Source organism: Stenella coeruleoalba (genome assembly GCF_951394435.1).
Source record: "Stenella coeruleoalba genome assembly, chromosome: 10".
Lineage (NCBI taxonomy): Eukaryota > Metazoa > Chordata > Mammalia > Artiodactyla > Delphinidae > Stenella > Stenella coeruleoalba.
In genome coordinates, this window is record NC_137156.1 from 69,093,561 (window position 1) to 69,111,519 (window position 17,959).

A 17,959-nucleotide genomic window follows, 5' to 3' on the forward strand; every position below is an offset into this window, starting at 1 on the left:
AAAATAAAGATTCATTCATAATTGCTGGTTAAATATGCTCAGATTTTACAATGAAAACAAATTCTATTATGAACACAAAATCTTTCAGCATTTTACCTCACGATTTACTGGTAATATTAAACTCTACCTGACAAACAACTTCTGCTTAAGTGTTTTCTCAGAGGTGAGGTCAGGCCTACTATACCTTTTAAGTAAGATATCTGACAACAAATTCTCATAATAACCCAACTACACCCAAAAATATTACTTCAAGATAGTCATCAAGAAAATGCTAGCATGCTTATCCTCATAAACATGGGTCAGCTCTCAGACTAAACACACTCTCTCTCACCGGTAGTACTTGTTAGTGGGATTTCTCTCTTCACCAAGGCTGCCTTTACTGTGCGAAGGACCTGTCAGCCTGGCTGCAGCCAAATTTGATGGAGTCCTATCCAGAGACAAGGTTAAAAAAAACTCAGAAAACTGACAGCTGAAATCAGAATGCTGAATAACAAAAAGGAAACAACCATTTTCTTTTTCTTTTCTTAAAAAGAAACACTCAGGGACTTCCCTGGTGGTCCAGTGGTTAATACTTCACGCTTCCACTGCAGGGACCCCGGGTTCCATCCCTGGTCAGGGAACTAAGATCCCACATGCCACACGGCGTGGCAGAAAAAACAAACAAAACAACACAAATATTTCTGAGTCTCTACTGTGCAGGAGGCTTTGCTCCAAAATCTGGGACTCTGTGGAAAAGCATAAACCAGGGCTGATCCCAGACAGCTTATGGTCACCACAGTGACCATAGGATTTAGTAACACAGCAAATGTCTGGGTCAGAAGAAAGCTTCAAAAGTAGCCAATCAATCTTTCCATTTCAGGTAGGAGGAAATGGAATCCCAGAAGTAAAAGACTTGTTCAAAGTCACAGTCCTAGCACAAGGTAAGCTAGGGTGAGACTTCAGATCTCCTGATACCTGGCTAAATATTCTTACTGCAAATATAAATATATACTACTATACATCATATACAAATGTAATATTACAGGCATACATTGTTTTATCTCGCTTTGCTTTATTAAACTTCGCAGATACTGCATTTTTTACAAATTAAAGGTTTGTGGCAACTCTGAATCAAGCAAGTCTTTCGGCACCATTTTTACAACAGCATTTGCTCACTTCGCATCTCTGTGTCACATTTTGGTAATTCTTGCAATATCTCAAACCTTTCCATTATTATTATATTTGTTGTGGTGATCTGTGATCAGTGATCTCTGTTGTTATTATTGTAATTATTTGGGGGTACCATGAACCACACCCATATGAGACAGCAAACTTAATAAACGTTGTGTGTGTTCTGACTGCTCCACCGACCAGCTATTCCCTCGTCTTTCTCCCTCTCCTCAGGCCTCCCTATTTCCTGGGACACAACAATGCTGAAATTAGGCCTATTAATAACCCTACACTGGCCTCTAAGCATTCAAGGGAAAGGAAGAGTTGCATGTTTCTCGGTTTCAATCAAAAGCTACAAATGATTAAGCTCAGTGAGGAAGGCATGCTGAAAGTTGAGACAGGCTGGAAACTAGGCCTCTTGCACCAGTTAGCCAAGTTACGAAAGCAAAGGAAAAGTTCTTGAAGGAAATTAAAAGTGCTACTCCAGTGAACACAGGAATGATAACACAGTAAAACAGCCTTATTGCTGATACGAAGAAACTGTTAGATAGAAGGTCAAACCACCTACAACATTCCCTTAAGCCAATGCCTAATCCAGAGCAAGGCCCTAACTCTCTTCAGAGAGGTGAGGAAGCTGCAGAATCAAAGTCTGAAGCTAGCAGAGTTTGGTTCATGAGGTTTAAGGAAAGAAGTCATCTCTATAAAAGTGCAAGGTGAAGCAGCAAGTACTGATATAGAAGCTTCAGCAAGTTATCCAGAAGATTTAGCTAAGATTATTAATAAAAGTAGCTATAACTAAACAACAGATTTTCAGTGTAGACGAAACATACTTATCATGGAAGATGCCATCCAAGGCTTTCACACCTAGAGAGGAGAAGTCAATGTCTGGTTTCAAAGTTTCAAAGGACAGGCTGACTCTCTTGTTAGGGCTAATGTAGCTGATGACTTTAAGCTGAAGCCAGTGCTCATTTACTATTCTGAAAAATCCTAGGGCCCTTAAGAATTATGCTAAATCTACTCTGCCTGTGCTCAACAAATGGAGCAACAAAGCCTGGATGACAGCACATCTGTTTACAACATGGTTTACTGAATATTTTAAGCCTGCTGTTGAGACCTACTGCTCAGAAAGAAAGATCTGGAAAACAGTACTGCTCACTGAAAATGTACCCGGTCACCCAAGAGCTCTAATGGAGATGCACGAGATTTGTGTTGTTTTCATGTCTGCTGACACAACATCCATTCTGTAGCTCGGGGACCAAGGAGTAATTTCAACTTTCAAGTCTTATTATTTAAGAAATACATTTCGTAAGGCTACAGCTGCCACAGACGGTGATTCCTCTGATGGATCTGGGCAAATTCAATTGAAAACTTTCTGGAAAGGATTCATTTATTCCAGATGCCATTAAGTACATCTGTGATTCATGGAAAGAACATGAACATTAACAGAAGTTTAGAAAAAGTGGGTTCCAACCCTCATGGGTGACTTTGAGGGGTTTAAGACTTTAAACTACAGATGGGGTGGAAACCGCAAGAGAACTAGAATTAGAAATAGAGCCTGAAGATGTGACTGAACTGCTACAATCTCATGATAAAACTTCAACAGTTGAGGACATTGCTTCATATGGATGAGTAGAGAAAGTAGTTTCTTTAGACGGAATCTACTCCTGGTGAAGATGCTATGAAGATTGTTGAAACAACAACAAAGGATTTAGAATATTACATAAACTTAGCTGATAAAGCAGCGTCAGGATTTGAGAGGACTGACTCCAATTTTGAAAGAAGTTCTGTGGGTAAAACGCCATCAAACAGCATCGCATGCTACAGAGAAATCATTAGTGAAAAGAAGAGAGAACTGATGGGGCAAACGACACTGCTGTCTTGTTTTAGGAAACCGCCACAGCCACCCCAGCCTTCAGCAACCACCACCCTGACCAGCCAGCAAAATTAACAGAGGCAACACCCTCCACCAGCACAAAGACTACAACTTGCTGAAGGCTCAGACGATGGTTAGCATTTTTAAGCAATAAAGTGTTTTTAAATTAAGGCATATACACTGGTTTTTTAGACCTAATGCTACTGCACATTTAACTACAGTACACTGTGCATATAACTTTTTTTTTTGCATATAACTTTTATATGCACTGGGAAACCAAAAAATTGTGTGACTCACTTTAGTGTGATATTCATTTTAATTGCAATAGTCTGGAAATGAACCTGCAGTATCTCCAAGGTATGCCTGTACATATATTTATATAGTACACGTTATATCTTTAATATACATTACACACAATGTGATATATAATATATATGTATTTGTATAAGGCAATAGAAGTATATAGCAGTGTTAAGTCTTAAAAATTGTTTCTTTTTAAATAAAGCCCTTCAGCTGCAATGAAGGGACTGGGTAAGAGTTAACACTACTCTCTTCAGAATCACATTATCAACTGTAAATGTAATCTTGAAATGCAACATGCATCTTGCTTTCCACTATACTGAGAAAATTTGGCAAATAATAAAGGTACAAGGATTTTAGACATTTTTTTAACCTACCTCATCCGAAGGCTTGACTTAGTCATTTCATGATGTTCAATTTCTGCCTTTTTCATGTAAAATATTTTCTTAATAGAATTTGCATCCTGTTAAGATAAAATTACTTGGCTTAGAAAAAGTATAGAGAAAACGGGCAGTTTAAAATGCCCGCAATCATGTACTGGACACTTTCTACGGCACTCCTTCCATCTGGAGTAGACTTCCATTCAATATCCAGAAAGCTGCATCCTCTAACCTTTCCACAAGCCTCCAAAACATCTCCATAATTAAATACAAGTTGAAAAGCCACCTAGCTCTTTCACAATTATTCAGGAAAGAGACAAAGACCTAATGCTGAACAGGGAAAAGCAGGGGTGAAAATACAATGAACTCTACCTGTGTACACTAACCTTAAAACTGAAACAAAGGTCCACTTCTAAGATTAAAGATTAGGCATGTAAATTTAGGATGAATATACTTGCTTAAATTAACAGCATATATCAAATCCAAGTTTCCCTTCACTCCAAAATTTAGTTTAGGAAAATTAATCAGACCAAGAAGTAAAATTCTTAACTGCATCAACAAACAATTAGTACTACACTATTAAAATGTCCTATCAAGGATTAAGAATACGAGGATTTCATTCCTGATTTCCACTCAAAGTTTCTTAAAAAGATACAAGATAAAAGTTAAAATTAACTACCAAAAGAAACTGAATCAGCATTCTGTAAATCTAAATGATTTTACTCCCAAAAGATTTTCTGACCATCCTTTGCTAAGTTCCCAATGATATATTACTAATTCTAGAAATTTCTACAAGCAACTGTCATTACAGTTCATTATGTAGAAGGACTACAAAACTTCCAGGAGAGAACTGCAAAGCAATGAAATAGTCATTTTACTTTGTGTACTATACTACATAGATTGATTTTTATATCAGTGGGGTTTAAATGCAGGGACTACATCAATATTTAACTACAAAGTGGATCAAAAATAAACCTTGTCTGGCACAGAGAAAGACATACAGATGAATGGATTAGAACCAAGAATCCAGAAATAAACCCACACATCTAGAGTCAACTGATTTTCAACAGGGTTGCCAAGACAATTCAATGGGGAAAGAATAGTCTTTTCAACATAAGGCGCTGGGACAAATGAATACTCCATGGCAAAGGAATGTGGACTCCTAACTCACGCCTACCTCATGTATATAAAAATTAATTCAAAATGGCTCAAAGATCTAAATGTAAGAGCTAAACTATAAAATTCTTAGAAGAAAACGTAGGTGTAAATCTTTGCAGCCTTGGATTAGGTAATGGTTTCTTAGATAAGACACTAAAAGCACAAGCAACCTAAGAAAATAACAGACAAACTGGACTGAACCAAAATTAAATACTTTATTAAAATTAAAGACTTTTTTTTTTTTTTTGCAGCACCACTCAGCATGAGGGATCTTAAGTTTCCCGACCAGGGATGAAACCCGTGCCCCCTGCAGTGGAAGCACAGTGTCCTAACCACTGGACTGCCAGGGAATTCCCAAAATTAAAAACTTTTGTGCAGCAAAGGATACTATCGCGAAAATGAAAAGACAATCCATAGAATGGGAGAAAATACTTGTAAATCATGTCTGGTCTAATGTCCAGACTATGCAAAGGACTCTAACAACTCAACTTTTTATTAAAAGACAGATAACCCAATTAAAAAATGGGCTGAAGATCTGAACAGACTTTTTTTTTTTAAAGAAGACATATGAATGGCCAATATGCACATGAAAAGATACTCAACATCACTAATCATTAGAAAATGCTAATCAGGGAGTTCCCTGGTGGCCTAGTGGTTAGGATTCCGGGCTTTTACTGCCATGGCTTGAGTTCATTCCCTGGTGGGGGAACTGAGGTCATGCAAGCTGCATGGCACAGCCAAAAAAAAAAAAATGCTAATCAAAACCATAATGAGGGGGCTTCCCTGGTGGCGCAGTGGTTGAGAGTCCGCCTGCTGATGCAGGGGACACGGGATCGTGCCCCGGTCCGGGAGGATCCTACATGCCGCGGAGTGGCTGGGCCCGTGAGCCATGGCCGCTGAGCCTGCGCATCCGGAGCCTGTGCTCCGCAATGGGAGAGGCCACAACAGTGAGAGGCCTGCATACAACAAAACAACAACAACGACAAAAAAACCCATAATGAGATAGTACTTCATACCCACTAGAATGGCTATAATAAAACCAAAAATAGAAACAAGCATTGGTGAGGATGTAGAGAAATTACACTTGCACATTGCTAGTGGGAATGTTGGTGCAGTGGCTTGAAAAACAATTTGGTGGCGACTTCCCTGGTGGTGCAGTGGTTAAGGATCCGCCTGCCAATGCAGGGGACACGGGTTTGAGCCCTGGTCTGGGAAGATCCCACATGCCGCGGAGCAACTAGGCCCATGCACCACAACTACTGAGCCTGTGCTCTAGACCCCGTGAGCCACAACTACTGAGCCCACGCACCCTAGAGCCCACGTACCGCAACTACTGAGCCTGCATGCCTCAACTACTGAAGCCCACGTGCCTAGAGCCCATGCTCCACAACAAGAGAAGCCCACACACTGCAATGAAGAGTAGCCCCCACTTGCCACAACTGGAGAAAGCCTGAGTGCAGCAACGAAGACCCAATGCAGCCAAAACAAAACAAAACAAACAAAAAAACCAAAAACACAACAATTTGGTGGTTCCTCAAAAAAATTAAAAATATAGTTACCATGTGGCCCAGCAATTCCATTCCTAGGTATGTATTCAAGAAAAATAAAAATATATGTCTGCATAAAAACTTATACACTGGGCTTCCCTGGTGGCACACTGGTGGAGAATCCACCTGCTAATGCAGGGGACACGGGTTCAAGCCCTGGTCCAGGAAGATCCCACATGCCGCGGAGCAACTAAGCCCATGCGCCACAACCACTGAGCCTGTGCTCTAGAGCCCGCGAGCCACAACTACTGGAGCCTGCAAGTCACAACTACTGAAGCCCGCGTGCGTAGAGCCCGTGCTCTGCAACAAGAGAAGCCACCACAATGAGAAGCCCGCGCACCACAATGAAGAGTAGCCCCTGCTCACCACAATTAGAGAAAGCCCATGCGCAGCAACAAAGACCCAACACAGCCAAAAATAAATAAATAAATAAATTTATTAAAAAAAAAAAAACTTATACATGAATGCTCATAGCAGCATTATTTATAATAGCCCCAAAGTGGAAGCAACCCAATGCCTAGCAACTGATGAACGGGTAAATGAAACATGATATATACATTTAATTGAATACTATTTGGGAATAAAAAGAAATACATGCTACAAAATGAATACCTTGAAAACATGATGCTAAGTGAAAGAAACCAGTCACAAAGGACCACAAATTGAATAATTCCATTTATATGAAATGTTGAGAATAGGCAAATTCACAGAGACAGAAAGTAGACTGGTGGTTGCCTAAGGTTAGGGAGGTTGGGAGGAAATGGAGAGTGACTGCTAATTCATTGTAGTGATGGCTACACAACTTGGTGAATATACTAAAAGCCATTAAATTATACACCTTGGGTAAAATGTATAGTATGTGAATTTTGTCTCAATAAAGTTGTTATATAAAAATATTGGTCTCAGGCTTCCCTGGTGGCACAGTGGTTGAGAGTCCACCTGCCAATGCAGGGGAAATGGGTTTGTGCCCCAGTCCGGGAAGATCCCACATGCCGCGGAGCGGCTGGGCCCGTGAGCCATGGCCACTGAGCCTGCGTGTCCGGAGCCTGTGCTCCGCAACGGGAGAGGCCACAACAGTGAGAGGCCCGCGTACCACAAAAAAAAACAAAAACAAAAATATTGGTCTCTACTCTTATCAATGAAAGCAACAACAACAAAACTGACCTTGAATACTTGAGAACCAGGCTCATTATAAGTTTTGGCATTTTTTGCTAGGAGATCTATATCTTTGGCCATTGCATGAACACTCTTGTAGCTTCCATTCTATAGTAAACAACAAAATATAGCAGTTCCTCTTAAGCAACATGAACTTTAAAAAAAAAAAAACTCTACGTAATTTTAAACTGTCACCATATTCTAAGACTTCATTGGAAAGTACACATGTGAACAATATATAAAGTCATCTTCTCTTTTATAAACTATTACTATGGTCCACTTACAAAACAGTTTTTGAGATAGGTAACAAAACCAGAGCTACACTATTCTCATAAAAACAACTTATACTTTTTAAGAAATCAAAAAAGGTAAAAGTTGTTTTATTTAGCAAACATATAGTGTTTACTGTGCCAACCACTGTTCTAAATGCTTCATGAATACTAATTCATTAAAGAGTATAGACTTTGGAGCCAGACTGTCTGGATTCAAATCCTAACTTTTCTCATTAGTTGATGACTCAGGCAAGTGACTTACCATCTCTGTGCTTCAGTTTTCTTATCTTTAAAATGGGAATAATAACAGTATCTACCTCATAGAGGTGTTATAAGAATTAATTAGCTAACACATAGGAATTCTATCTAGGTGAGTGTTACTTGCTGCTATTACTGCTGGAGACACAGGGAGGGGGGCACTCAAAGAGAACAAAGTCTCTATTTTCACTAACCTTACACTCTTAATGTCTGTTGTAGGTAACTTTTACTCTGAGATATACTAAAACTATTTGAAAGCAAATAAAAATAAACAACAAAGCTTTTGTTCCCAATGTACCTTTCACAATCAGAAATGGCGATGACCAATGCACTTTAATTTTTGTCCTAAGGTCAAGATTTACTATGCCAATGAAAATTTTCCTTTCCTTCCTACAGAAAAAAATGCAAAAGGGACGTGGTGTTTACTCCTCCAACGCTATACTCAGTAACATCTCTAATTTATTTACATTATATTGCTAGTAACTCCTTACAGAGATACCTGCTTCTCTGTTTTTCTAAAAGGCCCTAAAAAATGACCACAGGCCAATCTGCCCTAAATGATGTTATTTTTACATATGGTCACCTTCATACCTGTATCCTCTGGGCAATGGTCTTGAGGTCTATAGGCTCCTTAATTATTGCATAATAGTCTGGATATTGCTGGAAGACAAAACCCAAGCATGCTTAATAAGTAAAAGTATCCAGCTAATGAGAAAACAAGGAAGTATACTGACTATCTGCTAATCAATTGAGCAGCTTTGTGAGATTAAGGCTAAAGACACAGTTATACAGCATATTGTTTGTTATATTTGAAGCAGAAAGCATTTGATTTTTACAAGCTTCATGAGATACCCAACAGCATGTTGTAGGACTTTACAGGTAGTATTGGGTAATTATCATTATATAACTAATACACCACAACTTAATGTTTTTAAATTTTCTAAATTCACAGATCACACAATTTTAAATTTAAGATCCCAAGATATCTATGCCAGGAAATGAAGCAAATGAACGTTTTTGAAGGGCTTATTATAAACTCTTTTAATTTAGCAATCTAAATAGCACAATTATATCCTATTTCATATAAAATACTAAGGATCTACAAGAAGTCAGGTTGCAAGATTTGTTAGCTTCAGGTCTACCTTAATGCTTCTCCTTATCTCAGTCAAAATAAAACACATTTTCAATGAAAATACATTAAAGAATCAAAGCAAAATTATAAACAATTTCTGATTTCTTATCAAATATTAGCTCAACAAAAGAAAAAGAGTTAAACATGTTAGAAGAATATACTCGAAGGGTTTCACAAAGCCTGGAGTTCATTCACTGCCCTGAGTCTTTCCTACAGGTTTTATTCCTTGGAGAAAATAATTGAAGTCAACCAAAAATCAAAAGTTGGTCTCTTCAGTGGGGGACAAGTGTCGAGGAAAGTCAGACTGTGCTCTCCAGGCTCTTCCTACCTGTTCAAATCCTTGGAGCCCAAAAAAACAAAAACAACAACAACAATGAGAGACCACAGCGTTCACTCAATTACTGGGCTAAAGGGATGATCTCATTTCATCTGATCCCTCAGCTTACCCCTCTCTATTTTCTTAACCCTACTCCTTTTCTTCCTTAGATCAAACCCCTTGCCTGCCCCTTCTCTTCAACAATTCTACTTCTGAGAAACAATTCAGAAGACAAATTATGGCAGAGACGCCCAGGCTAGGGTACAGCATAAACCAAGTTGTTGGCCCAGGTATTCCCAATCTACCTCTCCCACTTAGCCAGTCTCACTCAGGAAAGATTTATAAAGGAAAGGAAAGGAAAGGAAAGACCTTCCAGGTCTCAGTCCTTGTTGTCTTTCAAACTGTCACACCCCAAGGGACCAATGGGAATCTGCTTTCCCATATCAATTCCTGCTGCATGGTGTCCCTGAAAACCCTCCCAGAATGGGGGAACTGGGTAGTAATGTTTTAGTCACCCAACTCACCCTTGATGGCTTGATCACTACTGACTGTATCATGCAGAGTAAGAATAAATCCTGAGTAAAGACTGTACTCTTTTCTTATTTCTTTATTGTGGTAAAAAATACATAAAATTTACCATTTAAACCTTTTAAGTATACAGTTCAGTGGCTTTAAATACATTCACATTATTGTGCAACCATCACCATCATCCATCTCCAGAACTTTTCACCTTCCCAAACTGAAACTCCATACCCATTAAACAACAGCTATCCACCTTCCCCTCCTGTCATCCCCTGGAAACCACAATTTTACTTTTTCTCTCTATGAATTTGGCTACTCTAAGTACCTCCTTGAAACAGGAATCATACAATATTTGTTCTTTTGTGACAGGCTTATTTCACTTAGCATAATGTGTTCAGGGTTCATTCTTACTGCAGCATGGGTCAGAATTTCATTCTTCTTAAAGGCTGAATAATACTCCATTGTCTGTATATACATTTTATTTATTCATTCACATGTAGAGGAACACCTGGGTTGCTTCCATGTTTCAGCTATTGTGACTAATACTGCTATGAACATGGTTGTACAAATACCTCTTTGAGACCTTGCTTACACTCTTTTGGTATATATCCAAAGTAGAATTGCTGTATCATATGATAATTCTATGTTTCATTTTTGAAGAACTGTCTTACTGGTTTTTTCTTTCCTTGAAATTTTAAATGTATAACCAATATAATCATTATATTTTTCTAATCAGATCCATGCTTAGGACAGCAGTGGTCAGATATGCTTTATTTCTAATGTTGTAATTGTCCTACAACTAGTCACATTGTAAATAACTAGTCTTGTTGATGACTGATGGGTAAAGTTGCATGCTACCCAGCAGTCAACAAGCACTTCTAGCAAACCTCTGACATGCTGGGTTCCAATTACGTGGCAGGGACACAAACGAAAATATGTCAGTCCTTGTCCTTAAGAGTTAGATAAAAAAAAAGAGAATGGTCACAATGGAGTTAAGCATTACAGTAGAGTACTTCTAAAAGTATATCTTTATCTAGAAATATAAGAATGCAGAGGCCACAGAAATTTTTGTAGTTCCAAAGGCTAAAGTGGAACTTTAGCTATGCTAATTGCTTCTTGGATGTGAAGCCACAAGGGGTTCTAACACTTTTAAAGGGTTTCATTGGTCTAGAAACCCTCTTCCTCTTTGGGGTAGAAGAGTACTTATTAGGTCTCTCTCTCTTCTTTATCACCAGACGATCAAAGAGAACTAAGAGAGGAAGAACTCATTTATCTTCCTCTCATTCTGTCTCCTGAGTAGAGAATGTGGCTTCTCTTTTATAAATAAAAGGTTTAGTTTAGCTGCTTATTTTATCTTTTTCTCCCCCCTCCCCTAGTTGATCATTTAAGAATTACTAATCTTAGAAACAACCCAAATGTCCACCAACAAATGAATGGATAAACAAAAAGTAGTAATATGTGGTATATACATACAATGGATTCAGTCTTAAAGAGGAAGGAAATCCTGACACATACTACAACGTGGATAAACTACACTAAGTGAAATAAGCCAGACACAAAAGAACAAATACTGTATGATTCCTCTTAAATGAGGTACTTAGAGTAGTCAAATTCATAGAAGCAGAACTGTGGTTTCCAGGGACTGGCAGGAGGGAAAAGTGGAGAGTTATTGTTTAATGGGTAGGAAAATGAAAAAGTTCTGGAGATGGATGGTAGTGATAATTGCACAACAATATGAATGTACTTAATGCCACTGAACTGTACACTTAAAATGGTTAAAAGGTAAATCTTATGTTATTGTATATTTTACGATCACAGAAACAAAAAACAAAATGAATTACCAATCAAAAAAACAAAAACACAATTTAAAAAAAAATCCACAACCTTTTGCTGAAGTAAAATGACAGAACATATCCTATGTGCTTACTGCTGAGGCCATGAGGAGGATCTGTTGGCTATCTCCAATGCCTTGCATTAGCCTTACCTTATTTACTAAGAACTAACAGAATTTCTGAAGTACTTAAAAAACAAAAACAAAAAACACTTTAATCCACCTGTCTTCAACTGCATCACTTACCACTTTAGAAGGCAGTTTCTGAAAAAGTTCGCTAATGAGACGTCCTGATGGATTTGTGGCTACAACTATGGCTTCAAGAAGCTGCTCCAGGATCTCCTTCAAGTAACTTGGAGAAGACTGGGGAGAGGCGGTTGTAAGGAATGAGAGAGGGAAGAAATATGTACCTTGGTGAGAGAAATCCAAAAATAAATGCTGATATTAAACAGCTTCTAAAATTTTACAGCTAATTCAAAAGAGCAACTTCTAAACAATACTTAAAATTTTAAGTACAATTTTCAAGAATACCACAGAAATTCTCTGATGCTGGTCATGAGGGGTTACACTCCCAGGACAGCATATTTGAAACTAATGAGGCCACTCATATTATTTCAGTAACTAAATCCTTTGAATCAGGTCCTTTTACTGAACTCTATTCACAGCAAACACTGCAACAGTGAAGTTAAAGTGCCATATGTGTGAAATGATGGAAATGCATACCTTTCAAGGGTCTGAGTAACTGAGATGGAGAAAACGTGCCCCATGATACCTGCCCATTTCTGTATCTGCTGTTCACGTCTACTGAAATCTTGGTATTCTGGTGGAACAACTAAATACTTCTGGAACTACATACTTTTAACTATGGGGTGCTCTGCCAGATCTAACAACCGAATTCAAGTTATATCAAAATTGAATGGAGATTAAGCCAATTGATGCAATCACTTCTGCTCTCCACACTGGCTGGCTTACTCCTACCTTAGTCACTGTTTCAATATGGGAAAAGATATGTCCCAAAGAGTAGGTGGACAGGGAGGGTCTAAGTCTGAAGCCAGTTTCTAGAGCAGCAGTCCCCAAGCTTTTTGGCCCCAGGGACTGGTTTCGTGGAAGAAAATTTTTCCACGGATGGGGAGGGTGGGTGGTCAGGTGGTAATGCGAGCAATGCAGAGGATGGTTCAGGTGGTAACGAGAGCAATGGGGAGCGGCAGATGGAAGCGTCGCTCGCTCGCCTGCCGCTCACCTCCTGTTGTGCAGCCTGGTTCCTAACAGGCCATGGACCCCTGTTCTACAGTCAGAAATGGGATGTCTCAGTCAAGGTTTATATTAAATAGTATTTTAAGTCCAAACCATGTTTTGGGCATATAAAGTAAAGATTAATGGTTAATTCTGGTTTAAATCATAAAAGCACTAGTATTTTTGTCCTAATCCAACAGAAGTCTTATTTAGTAAAGCCTCAATTTTAAAGTCCAACATTAAGCCCAGAGACAGGGTACTGACATCTCTTGAGCCTACCAGCACAACACCTGGCAAACAGACACGCAATAAATATTTAACATATAAGATATGTGATTAGCTGAGACTCACCAACCACCTAAGCTTAGAGAAGAACCAAGATAACACTGATGAAAGCAGACGAAAATATTCGTGTTTAAGTCATTTACTTACTAGTTAAAACATGACACTACAGAGTAAGCTTCAAAGAGGTGAGTTATGTCCTGCAGCCAAGATTCCTCTTCTCCCAACCCAACCAGCTACTTTGGAAAAATGTTGCAGATGACAAAGGGAGCAGGGAGTATGAATGCATTCACATAACTTATTCTTTGGGTGTCTTACTATTTAGTTGCAGAAGAGAGATGCAATTCCTTTTACTGTTCTTTTTCCTCTTTTTAAACATGTGTGTTCATTCAGCAAGTATTTTTCAGTACCTACATGTCGGGCAGAGTCTAGATGCCAGAATAGGTAAACAAGGTGATATCTTTTGTGGAGCTATCATTTTACTTGAGGAAGACAGAAAGTAAACACATAAACTAATTCTAAATACGTTACTTCACATATAGTGATAAAAACTATAGATCACAGAACAGAGTGATGTGATGATGGGAAAGGAGGAGCACAGAGCAAACAATTTGACAGAGTGGTTAGGAAAGTCTTCTCTCAGTTTTTTTTTTTTTTTTTTTTGTGGTACGGGGGCCTCTCACTGTTGTGGCCTCTCCCGTTGCGGAGCACAGGCTCCGGACACGCAGGCTCAGCGGCCATGGCTCACGGGCCCAGCCGCTCCGCGGCACGTGGGATCCTCCCGGACCAGGGCACGAACCCACGTCCCCTGCGTCGGCAGGTGGACTCTCAACCACTGCGCCACCAGGGAAGCCCCTTCTCCCAGTTTACATTACTTTAAGTGATGTTAGAATAATGCAGAAGACATAGTCACAGGCAGAGTCAAAGGAAGCAGAAGTAAGAGCAACTGCAAAATTCCAGAGGCAGGAACACACCTGGCATGTTCTAGGAACCAGCCTAACCCACAAAAATATTCCTAACTAAAGTGACTTCATCAACTTTCCAACTTTCAATCACAACACTGCCTACCCTTACAAAATATCTCAATATAGCAATACTGGACCAGTCCTTGATAATATGAAGATTCTCTTTAAAACTGAGCAGGAAATATGCATTAATGTAAGAGCAATTCATGAAAGCAACCATGCATGTTACATGTAGTGCAGGATGTCCTAGAATCCCTTGTAACTGGAATGGGGCTCGCTGGCTGCGTGTTCCTTTACCCTCCCACTTACCAACACAACTGCACAGAAAGCCCACCTGCCCACAGTGGCCAAGAGAAATCACAGGCAGGGGCCTCATCCACCTCCCAGTAGCCTATCTATCACCTATTCCAGTGGCACACTTACTCCTTCAGTCACTGTGCCTTGATTGTCTTGCCCATCTTCATCATCATCTTCATCATCTGCTTCTCCTTTCTGAACAAACTCATTTCTTGTTCGAAGGTACAAATCCCAGAGTTTGCAAGCAGCTTTATATTCAGGAGAATCTGGCTGTACATTAGCAAGGAGAAGAGAAAAAAAATATCACTTTAGTATTTTATTGTAAATCAGTTACTACTTTTAAAGCATCCTGTTCCAGCAGATTGGTATTCTAAGACATAACTTTGAAAACTCTATTACAAATTTAAAAATTCTTACGAGTAAAAGATACATGGAAAAAAAAAAAAAAAGATACATGGGCCTCAATTCCTCTTCTGAAGAACTAAGTGTATGTTTTAAAGGCATTCTGGAATGAAATTATTTTATTTATTTATGCCCTATCTCATTACAGAAAGACTTGAAGAAAAAAATAAATGATTTGCTAAATAAAGGCTAATTATTACTAATACACTAAGAAAGGCAATTTAAAGGATAAGACCCAGCTTAAGGGATACAAGACTAAAGGACAGAAGCTAATGATTGTCCTGATTACCACTTCTATTTTTAAACTATTTAACACCTTATTTGAATATTTTCTTTTCCTGAAGTATGGTGGGGATAAACTAACTGAAACTTTCCAGTAAGAACAATGCTGGGGGACTTCCCTGGTGGTCCAGTGGCTAAGACTCTGTGCTCCTAATGCAGGGGGCCCGGGTTTGATCCCTGGTCAGAGAACTAGATCCCACATGCCACAGTTAAAGATCCCTTGTGCTACAACAAAGACCCCCCACGCCACAACTAAGACCCGGTACAGCCAAATAAATAAATAAATATTTTTAAAAAATAAAAAGAATAATGCTGGATGCAATGTTAAACTAAGAGTAAAGCTTTAAAAATGTATCCGTGTGCTGCCAATAAGGAGTAAGCAATGTTCATAAAAGCAAGAATAGAGTAAAAGCAGGAACCCGGATGAACAAGAACACTGCCTTCACCTGAAGGCACCTATAAGACAAGATAACCTAACCTTTAGTTTTCAAGCCTCCTTGAGGCTGCAAGGACAAGAGATAAAGGCCAGGGTCTGCCCAAAGCTGGGAATCCAAAGGCCATGGATGCAGTGTAACTGGGAATTCAAAACAATTCAGTTTCTCTGCTGCCAGGGAAAAGGAAGACTACCGACCTCAACCTCCACCCAGCTAAACCCATGGCACTTTGGAGAGAAGAGAGGCATGAGAGGAATCTCCTCTGAGAACTCTTCAACATAAGCTAGCCCTAACGAAGAGAGGCCAGGTGCCTGGGATAAGCAACAAATCTTCTCTAGATGAACCCAACTTCAATCTAAGCCTAAGTCTCCCTATAGATAAAGTTCCAAGAAATATAAGTTCATAGTCAAAATTCATGAAACACACAAGAATAAGAATCACAAGAGGACTTCCCTGGTGGTGCAGTGGTAGAGAATCTGTCTGCTAATGCAGGGGACATGGGTTCAATCCCTGGTCTGGGAAGATCCCACATGCCGAGGAGCAACAAGCCCACCCACCACAACTACTGAGCCTGCACTCTAGAGCCTACGCACCACGACTACAGAGCCCACGTGCTGCAGCTACTGAAGCCTGCACGCCTAGAGCCCATGCTCCACAATGAGAAGCCACCGCAATGAGAAGCCCACGCACCGCAACGAAGAGTAGCCCCCGCTTGCCACAACCAGAGAAAGCCCATGCACAGCAACAAAGACCCAGTGCAGCCAAATATCAAAGGGAAAAAATAAGAAAAGAGTCACAAGAGAAAGCTAGCAGAAATGACAGCAAAAACACATGCAAATAATTCAGATATTGAATTATCTGCTACAGAATAAAAAATATGTTGAAAACGTTTAAAGAATAGGACTGAAGACATAAGCAATCCCCAAAATAGAAACTACTTCGAAAATAAGAAAAATATAAACATTAAAATGTAAGAACTCAATAGATTGGTTTAAGAGCAGATTTCAAAGAAAAATATAAGAACTGGGGGCTTCCCTCGTGGCACAGTGTTTAAGAATCCGCCTCCCAATGGAGGGGACACAGGTTTGAGCCCTGGTCCAGGAAGATCCCACATGCTGCTGAGCAACTAAGCCCGTGCGCCACAACTACTGAGCCTGTGCTCTAGACCCCGTGAGCCACAACTACTGAAGCCCGTGCACCACAACTACTGAAGCCCGTGTGCCTACAGCCCATGCTCTGCAACAAGAGAAGCCACTGCAATGAGAAGCCCGTGTACTGCAATGAAGATCCAATGCAGCCAAATATAAATAAATTAATTAAAAATATATATACATTAAAAAAAAAAGAAAAACATAAGAACTAAAAATATGACCTAAAAAGCAATAGTAACACAAAAAAGGGGACTACAAAAAGTTAAGAGAAATGGAAACCTAAGAGAGTTCTAATATAACAGCCAGTCACAGTTCTACAAGAAGAGAGAATGGGGAAAGGGCAATATACAAAGACACAATGGCTGAAAACTTTCCAGAACTGATGAAAAATACCAACCCAAAGATTTAGAAAGATCTACAACTCCCAAATTCTATAATAATAAGATATTCGTATCTAGACATATCACAGTGCAACTGCAGAATATAAGAGACATAAAGAAAATACTAAAGATAGCTAGAAAGAAAAGACAGGTAACCTTCAAAGGAAATACAGTTATACTGACAGATATTTCTCAATAGCAATATAAGAATGAAGAATAAAGACAGTAATATATTTGTAAGTAAAAAAAGTGACTATATAAAACAGTAACATTATTTTATGGGATTAAAAATTTATCACAATAGAAATAAAATACAAAACATCAATAGCATAAATAAAAAGATCAGAGTTACATTATTCTAAGGTTTTGCATTATTTAGAAGGGCATTTAAGATACCAATTTATTTATTTATTTATTTGGCTGCATTGGGTCTTCATTGCTGCACGCAGGCTTTCTCTAGTTGCAGCGAGCAGGGGCTACTCTTCGCTGTGGTGTGTAGGCTTCTCATTGCGGTGGCTTCTCTTGTGAAGCATGGGCTCTAGGTGCACGGGCTTTAGTAGTTGTGGCACGTAGGCTCAGTAGTGTGGCTCGCAGGCTCTAGAGCACAGGCTCAGTAGTTGTGGCACATGGGCTTAGTTGC

The 17,959-nt window shown here is 39.3% G+C and overlaps 1 protein-coding gene across 10 annotated transcripts in view; it reads right to left on the bottom strand.

Moving 5' to 3' along the window:
* Positions 1-17,959, bottom strand: part of PBRM1 (polybromo 1) — a 102,778-nt gene that overhangs the window by 73,020 nt on the left and 11,799 nt on the right. For all 10 annotated transcript variants that reach the window (XM_079935773.1, XM_079935776.1, XM_079935777.1 and 7 more), the window contains exons 5-10: positions 14,797-14,940; positions 12,140-12,256; positions 8,684-8,752; positions 7,572-7,670; positions 3,700-3,785; positions 332-427 (exon numbers count right to left, since the gene is read on the bottom strand). In XM_079935773.1, coding sequence (XP_079791899.1) covers positions 332-427; positions 3,700-3,785; positions 7,572-7,670; positions 8,684-8,752; positions 12,140-12,256; positions 14,797-14,940 — 611 coding nt within the window. The remainder of the gene's footprint in view (positions 1-331; positions 428-3,699; positions 3,786-7,571; positions 7,671-8,683; positions 8,753-12,139; positions 12,257-14,796; positions 14,941-17,959) is intronic.